This window comes from Strix aluco, chromosome 5 (assembly GCF_031877795.1).
Source record: "Strix aluco isolate bStrAlu1 chromosome 5, bStrAlu1.hap1, whole genome shotgun sequence".
Lineage (NCBI taxonomy): Eukaryota > Metazoa > Chordata > Aves > Strigiformes > Strigidae > Strix > Strix aluco.
Window position 1 is genome coordinate 30,157,344 of NC_133935.1, and position 8,545 is coordinate 30,165,888.

The 8,545-nt window shown below is 50.0% G+C and overlaps 1 protein-coding gene across 1 annotated transcript; it reads left to right on the plus strand.

Moving 5' to 3' along the window:
- The first annotated feature begins 337 nt into the window (after positions 1–337).
- KCTD17 (potassium channel tetramerization domain containing 17) lies at positions 338–7,980 on the plus strand. Its single transcript, XM_074826571.1, has 7 exons — positions 338–632; positions 1,257–1,365; positions 2,785–2,876; positions 4,405–4,500; positions 4,869–4,994; positions 5,734–5,878; positions 7,265–7,980. Exons 1-6 carry the CDS (start codon positions 426–428, stop codon positions 5,827–5,829), a joined length of 726 nt encoding a protein of 241 aa, XP_074682672.1. The 5' UTR covers positions 338–425; the 3' UTR covers positions 5,830–5,878; positions 7,265–7,980.
- Positions 7,981–8,545: the final 565 nt, after the last annotated feature.

The following is an 8,545-nucleotide window of genomic DNA, read 5'->3' on the forward strand; positions in this document are numbered from 1 at the left end:
AGTACAGTGCAGCCCCCTTCATTGTAGCATCCTCATTAAAGGGATAGCGGGCTGGTAAAACTACAGTGCCCAGCACCCTTCTGTGCATGTCCCTGCAAACTACAGTTCCCAGAACCTTTTAATGAGCCAGAGAGGATGTCTATGGAAATAAATGCCGATGATATTTGCGTAACACCCTGCACCTCCGAAGTGCTGGCCGGCCCTTGGTTAGTGAAAACGGGAACAGGGATAAACCCAGGGAGCATCAGTGCTGTGGAGCTGCGGTTTTGCCCACCCGGGACTCCCTTGGCAGTCGCAGGGATAACCCTGGCCCCCAGGAAACACGGCTGCTGCGGAAGAGAGAGGCAGATACTAACTACAGATCCCGGCATTCTCCGGCAGACAGCACCGGCGGCTGCACGCTGGGAGGGGTGGGGGGTGTGAGTATGAGGATGGAGGGCGGGGAGGAGATGCAGGACGCCGTGGGGCTCCGCTGCACCTGGGACATTCCGCCACCCGCTGGCACCCAGGCCAAGTGGGTGAGGCTCAATGTGGGGGGCACCGTCTTCCTCACCACCAGGCAGACCCTGTGTCGGGAGCAGAAGTCTTTCCTGTGTCGCTTGTGCCAGGGCGAGGAGCTGCAGTCGGACCGGGTAAGGCAGCTGGGTTGCCTCCCGCACCGTGCCCCACCGAGCATGGGGAGGGCTGGAAGGGTGCAGGGATGGAGCTAGACTCACAGCTGCAGGAGTGACTGAGTGAAAAAAGCCTGCTCTTTCTCCCCCCTCTCCCGGGAGGGATTTCCCCTTGCCAGATCCCACCTTGCTGTGTTGTAGCCTGGCACCTGTCTTCCCAAGCTGGGGTAAAGAGAGGCCATCTCCCCTCCACCCCTGCTCTCCTGCCTCTCTATCACCCCACATCCCCAGAGCCTGTCTCCCAGCTGTATCTGCCTGACTCAGCCTTGTCCCCTATAAGAGGGCTTTCTGCTCTCCCACACCAGGCCTGTACACACAGTAGCAGGAGACAGGCCTATTTTTTTGGCCTTCTCAGCTGGGTTGATCCATGCTGAGGTGGGCATGCTGAGCATACCAATACAGGAGTTAAAATCCAAGCTGGGCTGACTTGGCTAGGGACTCTCAGGGGCCCATGGTTTCCAAGGAGTCTTAGAAATAGTGGACATTTTTGCTTAGGTTTGTATTTTCTTATAGTCTGGAGCATTTGAGGGTTGCTTACAAGCTTCCCATGGGATTTTTCTCCTTGTGGTCTATCTCTGTTGCTAGGATGAGACTGGTGCATACCTAATAGACCGGGACCCCACTTACTTTGGACCCATCCTGAATTTCCTCCGTCATGGGAAGCTGGTCCTGAATAAAGATATGGCTGAAGAGGGTGAGTCTTGGAGCTGAGAAACTTCCCACTTAACATCACTTAACATCACCTGCTGTAGCCAGGACACAGTAGGACTTGTTATCCTTGTTGTGTCTCATCCTCCTTCTGGAGGTTGATGTGGGGTGATTTGAGAGGGCTATCCCTGCAGCTCTTGGAAAGCATACCGATGTTTCCTTTACTAAAGCGATTCGGAGTAGGTGAGGAAGGCATTCTACAGGTGGTGTGGCTTCAGGACTGTTGTTCAGCAGAGATGTCACTGAGACAGAAGTAAGCAAGATCTCTCAGCTTCAATGAACCATTTTCTTCATATTTCTGATCCACTTTTAATCAGGCTCTGCGACTGAGTTTTCTGTTAATGACTGAGTGTTTCTAGTTAGGAATGAAAACCCAATGAAATGAAGTGAAAGACCAGACAAAACCAAGCTCATCTGTTCTACTGACTGTAATAAAGACCATCATTAATCAGTGATAGGCAATGTATGCTACTAGTGCTCAGATGGACTGTGGGCTGCAGCAACTCCAGTGGAACAAGCCAAACAAGCCAATCCCTCATTCGAGGTTGACAGTGAGTCCAATAGGATAACTCAGTAATGTTACAGTGTTACCAGACAGCAGTCCCCAACACCTTGTTGTTTTTTGGATGCTAGAGTCTAACAGGAAGCCAATTTCAAAGACAGGCTGTGCTGTCCATCCCTTGCCAAGCACAGTTTCTGCATGTTCATTAGTCTTCTTGCCTCTCTCTCTGACATATTTTTACCTATTACAAGGAGAGTTTTCTTCAGAACAATCTTATAATTCCAAAAATATATCTAAGCAATGGTACAGAATTGTAAGAAACACAATTCTGAGGTGTTTCTTACTTGACATTTCTTGTAATCCTGAGGTCAGATAGAGTTCATCCACATTTTTAACATCAAATCTGAAGCATAAACAGGAGTCCCATTCATAGCTTAACATTGCCTTTTGTACCTGATGCAGACATTCAGGGTGGCATAAAACTAACCCATTAGACAATTCATGGCTGAATGAGGGACTTAGAAGAGGTCTGAGTGTGTCAGGTAGTGAAGGATATCTAGTGGTCATTGAGAGAGGCTGGAACCTACATTTATTCTCTTTGGCCAGCTATCTGGTAAAGGTATTAGCAGTCCTTGGCATAAGCCTTCACTGGCAGTGCCTATTTCTGTAGTAGCAGGCAGCATAAGGCAATTGGGGTGAGCATTAAAAATGCAATGCAGAGAACCAGGGTTCAATTCTCTGCAGTAAGAGTTTCAAGCAACAGAAACCTGTTAAAAAGTGAGACTGCAGTGTCATTTCTTCCTATGGACCTTGGGAAGCTCAGAATTGATCTTATGCAAGCCAAAAAACGAAGACAGGCTGTTAACTTTCTGTCTGTGTGGTCCTTCTGTCTTTCTTTCTCAGGGGTTCTAGAAGAAGCTGAGTTCTATAACATTGGTCCTTTAATCCGAATAATAAAGGATCGACTGGAGGAGAAGGACTACACAGTAACTCAGGTATGGAGAGAAATGGCAAGGAAAGATAGAGTGGGGTGGGCAAAGGAGAGAATGTGGAAAGGGAGAGGTGAGTCTACAGGGAGAACAGACTTGGGAGAAGCAGCAAAGAAATGGAAAGAAGTAACTAATTAGAGTATATGTGCTAATGTCTACATAGCAAAACCTTGCAGGGATGTGCTGGTTTTGGCTGGGGTAGAGTTAAGTTTCTTCATAGTAGCTAGTATGGGGCTATGTTTTGGATTTGTGCTGGAAACAGTGTTGGTAATTCAGGGATGTTTTAGTTACTGCTGAGCAGTGCTTACAAAGCATCATGGCCTCTTGTGCCTCTCCCACCACCCCACCAGTGAGTAGGCTGGGGGGGCACAAGAAGTTGGGAGGGGACACAACTGGGATAGCTGACCCCAACTGACGCCAAAGGGATATTCCATAGCATGTGATGTCATGCTCAGCATGTAAAGCTGAAGGAAGAAGAAGGAAGGGGAGGACTTCTGGAGTTATGGTGTTTGTCTTCCCAAGTAACTGTTATGCGTGGTGGAGATGGCTGAATGCCTGCCTGCCAATGGGAAGTAGTGAATGAGTTCCTTGTTTTGCTTTGCTTGTGTGCACAGCTTTTGCTTTATTTATTAAACTGTCTTTTTTTCAACCCATGTGTTTTCTTACTTTTACTCATCTGATTCTCTCCCCTATCCCGCTGGGCTGGGGGGGGGGTGTGGGGTGGGGCTCTACGGGACAGGCAGTGAACAAGCAGCTGTGTGGTGCTTAGTTGCCAACTGGGGTTAAACCATGACAAGAGGACAGGCTACTACCATTTTAGTTACTATAAACAAGTTACAGGCTTGTTTTGCATCCTCAGAAGTAATGCTGAAGGTAGCCCCTGAAACCAAATCAGCTTCTCTAGCTGTTGGAAGAAGGCAGCTGTTTGCTGTTGCTTATGGAAGAATGTTTGTGAGGAGGGCGAAGGTGTCATGGGGAGGAGGAATCTGGTGTGGGGAGTCCTGGGAGTGTAATCACGGTGAAGGGCATGGGGGTACCTGTAGAGAAACCTGGAGGGAACAGATGAAGAGATGTCTGTGGAAGAGTTAAATGCAGACAATGAGGCATAAGGAATCAATCTGTCTTCTGGGAGAGTTGGCTGATATCTCACTTTTCATCATGTCCTCCTCAGGTTATAAAGCCTCCAACAACAGAGTCACTTTGCGCTCACAGAACCCAATCAGCATTTGTGGCATTTGCATAAATGACTTTGTAACAATAAATGCAAACTCCCCATTGAAAGAGCCCAGTATCTTCTGGGGACAATGAAGGAAGCACACAGCTCAGTCCCTCCTCTCCAGAAGAGATAACTGTTTTTCTTGTTCCCCATGACAGCATAGTATAATGTTAGATTGTGGTTTTCACTCCCCTTTAACCTGGGACATGGGGAAGAGGACAGGTCTGTCAAGGAGGGCTACTACAACTTAATTCTGCAGGAGGGCAACAGGCTTTAGCATCTGACCATTGTCAACATGCTCTGCAATTTTGCTGTCAGGTGCCTCCTAAGCATGTCTACCGTGTGCTACAGTGCCAGGAAGAGGAGCTCACTCAGATGGTTTCCACTATGTCAGATGGATGGCGCTTTGAGCAGGTATGAAGAAGGTAAAGGAGAGTGGGAAGGAGTTGTCTTTTGGGGAAAAGATCACGGATACCATACAGTCCCCAGGCAAAGCACCTTCCCTTTCTGAGAGTACTGGGTCAGTCATTGATAGTGCTGTCACACTCTCTTGCCCCTTCTCTAGAGGTTTAGAGGATACTGTGTGAGATTAAGTTGTTTTGCATCCTGGCTGGCTCCTCTCCTGGTTCTCTGTGCTGTCTCCTCAGCTCAGTTATGAGGCCTTTCTACTGGGGGTATGGATTGGACTCCATGCTGCATGGTAGGCTTTCTGCCTTGCTCCCCAGGTGGAGTGGATGTTTGCAGTAACATGTGCTTGTGATTCTTGCTCTCATCTTTTCTAGCTTGTGAACATTGGCTCATCCTATAACTATGGAAATGAGGATCAGACAGAGTTCCTGTGTGTGGTCTCCAAAGAGCTGTACAACTCCCACAGCGGCCTGAGCTCTGAGCCCACCCACAAAGCCAAGGTGAGACCAACTTTGCTATGGCCCTGCTCCCATTGCTTATGAGATCCTTTGCTCTTGTTTGCTCCCTCTTTCTTTCCTCTCTTCACTGGGACTGTGGGGCACCTCAGTGGTGGAATACAGGGGCTTGTCCTGGTGTTCAGCACCATGGAATTACACCCATTGCCCAAAAGGAGGAGTGCATGTGTTGAGAGTGGTGGTGCCCGGCTGCGTGTGGCAGATGTCTTTAGCAAGTGGCCCTGACACTTCTCATGCTACTCTAACATACCCATCATGCCTCCTTATGACCATGCTGTGTGTGTCACTTTGCCTCTAGGGTGTGATTTCTCTGAAGGTTTTGCAGCATTCTCTTTCCTTTTACTGAGTCCCAGCCTAAGGGGCAGGAGATCACCTGCTCCCCTTCTGAGGGAAGGACAGAAATGTGTGGCACTACATCCAGTAGTCCTAGGATACAGGAAGGAGCACTAGTGACTAGGATACAGGAAGGAGACTGGTGGCAGTTGTTGGGCAGTGGGATCATAGCACCTGCAAGTGGGTTAGATAGCTCTGACATGATGCTCCAGAGGAAGACAAGTCTCTTTGCTCCCTGACCCAGAGCTGTCTTGGCCATGGGGAAAGGTCCCTTTTTATTCCAATGTTGTGACCATTGCTTTATTCCCTTGTGTGTCAGAAAGAGTTGCCATGGCTCATCTTGCAAGTATCTCCACTCTTTCTTCCCTTTGTCCTGCATGCTGGGCCACAGAGCACAGAGGAGGACCTGGAGGAGGAAGAGCAGGAGGTGGAGGAGAAGGCAGAGGCAGAAGCAGAAGCACAGGAGAAAGATGCAGCAAATCCTTGAGGAAAATGATAAAAATAACCCCTCAAGAATAGACCCGTCCACCTTTCTGGTGAGAGCTCACAGCTAGCAGCAGGGAAGGACTAGAGCAGGTGTGGGGTGTGGGGGCAGTCCTCTCCCAGGAGCAGGAGTCTCACTGAAGTTAAAGCTGACAGGGGAGAGCTGTTACTGTGGCTGCTGCTTTGTATTTTAAACTGTTTGGTTTATTTAGGGTTATATTTTTATTTGCAGACTGTCCATCTATTTGGGATTGCAGTAAAATCTTTCTTCCTCTGGACCGTCCCTCCTGCTCCCCTCCGTGTCCGTCCCAGCACTGCCACCTACCTCCCACCCTGCCCCACTCACCAGCCTCCAGCATCCTTCCCTCTTCTGTCTTTGCCCCCCAGAGCTCAGAGTCATCCCTGCCCGGAGCCCTATCTGTCTCTGCTCCTCACTTTTCCTCCTCTGCAGGTGCGTTACCTGTCTGCACTCTCAGCTCCTGCCAGCCTGAGCTCTGCATGAGTGACTCACTTCCCTCTTGTGGGTATGGCCCTGGTTTGTAGAGCTTGGGGAGGGGAAGGAGGGAGGGGAGGTTCAGTCATCCCCAAGGTGTTTTTTTGGACTCTCATCCTATGTGTGCCTTTACCTGCCAAGCAGGCCCTGTGGCTCCAGACCAGAGGCTCTGGCAGCAGAAAGGAGGGCACAGCTGGGAGAAATGAAGAGGAATGGAAATGAGTGCAAAGCAGGCAGGGGCGGCACGGGGAAAGGGGGAAAGTCTGCCACGTGTCTGCCTGACACACATGCCGGAACACTTCTCCAGACTGCCATCCGCAGCTCCTTTGCTGGCCAGCCTGAGAGCAGTTTGCAGAAGGCAGCCTGTTATTTTCCCCTCCCGCTCTCAGTTCCCTGGGCTTTTCTCCACCACCTCTGTCAGGGAGAGAGCGCAGTGAGAGAGGGTGGTGAAGGCAGAGTGGAAGCAGCCAGTTCCTGCTCCAGATGTTCCCGCTGTGTGCGGAATGAGTCTCTGTGCTCTGCCTCCCACCCAGGGAGCCTGTCTGGCCAGCGTGCATGGGGCTGGGTACAGAAAGCTTTGGAAGGAGGATTCCTCTCTCAAACTGGAAAACTGTGGGGCTCTTGTTAAACCAGAGCTGCTCAGTGCCACTCTCTGTCCTGTTGGAGGGCACTTGTTAGCTGTCTGACATTTTCTCCACCTCTTCAAGAGCCTCCTTGTCCATGGCTGTGAGACCTAAGTGTTACTCTCTTAAAAGTCAGTGTATGTTAATCACATGGACTTTTCCTTCCTTTGTCTCTGATCTCCCACCCTCACTCCTCATCTCTTTTCCTTTTCTTCTGTTCTCATTTCCTCTGTAATTTCCCTTTTCCTGTTTCTCTCCTTTCCATGCTCAGTCACTTTTTTTCCTGCTGTTGATTTTGTTTCTCTCTTTCTCTTCTTCTCTAGCTGTTACAAGCCAGAGGTCTGAGGATGTGATCCCAACACTCCACTCCAGCCTTTTAATTTCTTGTTTATATCTTTATTTTTGTACTGCAGTGTACAGCAGCCCCTTGCCCCACAGTGACACCCCCTAGCCCCCTTCACTCTTGACAATCAGCCATTCTTTTTTACAAACTCACCTCTGAGGCCTGAGCCTCCAGCCCTGGAGGAGGGCATATGCTTCTTGGAGTCCCTGGGCTGCTGCAGGGGCTGGAGCCCACGTCCCCCATCTCTGCCTAGCAGGCTGGCTTTCCTAATGCCACAGTGGCCCCTGCTGGGGACATCCGTGCAACTGCAACCTGCGGTCCCTTCCTGAGCACCCTGGATGCGACCGGAGCCCCGAGGTGGTGGCAGCTGTGGAAGGACCAGTGCTCGCCCTTTTGCTGTTGGAGGAGCTGGTCTGGGCTTGTGGCCAGAGGGCAAATGCAGAGCCACTACACTTTTCTGGGCCACCTGCACTGCTCGCGGGGTGTCCCTGTGCTGGGTATCACTCTCCTTGGTGCCTCCCTCCCTGTCCCCCAAAGCAGTCCTGTGTCGGCAGGGTGAGGAGGAGACAGGCATGCTGCTAGGGTACCAGGAACACACCAGGAGATCCCTGTCTTGGGGAGCGAGGTGTTTGCTTCACTGCTGTGTCTGAAGATACAAGGTTGTAACTCCTGAATAAAATTCACAGTCTGTTCCTCCTTGCCGCCTCTCATTTCAAGTGGCAGAAATTTGGTGCTGGTAGAAAGGGGTGGGAGCTGGAGAAGTGTAGTTTAGATTCATCACCTGGAGCCACCGGAAGCTGCTTGTGCTGTGCTTCTCTTCTGTGGGCTGGTGGTACTTTCCACTGCATCTGTGCTGCATCCCCACTGCAGGCAGCTGGGCTACAGAGCAGGTTTTCTTATTGGTATCTGCACCCCTAAATCATAACAGTGAGTAAGGACCACCTATCTAGCTAGCGTATTGACCCCACTGCACCTGGGGGACAGCTGAGAAGGAAGCCAGGGGGGTGGAAATTTCTGCCAGTTGCCAGTGAAAAAAGATAAAACCCCCAAGATGATTTTTAACAGAGTAAGGCAAACTAGAGCCAAAAACCTGCTCAATTTTATTGCTAATTCCAGAGAGTGACCCACAGTATATATACACACATGCACACATATATATATATATGTATCTCTTTAGTAAAAAAACCAAACCCATAGCAGTCACTGTTGAAGCACTGTGCCCTGAAGCCTTCTCCTTCACCTCCTGGATTATCTGAGTTAG

Coding starts and splice junctions, on each gene's coding strand:
- KCTD17 (XM_074826571.1), top strand. CDS start 426: ATGAGGATGGAGGGCGGGGAGGAGATGCAGGACGCCGTGGGGCTCCGC. Junction 1,366..2,784: donor TAAAGATATGGCTGAAGAGG/GTGAGTCTTGGA, acceptor TTTCTTTCTCAG/GGGTTCTAGAAGAAGCTGAG. Junction 4,501..4,868: donor ATGGATGGCGCTTTGAGCAG/GTATGAAGAAGG, acceptor CATCTTTTCTAG/CTTGTGAACATTGGCTCATC.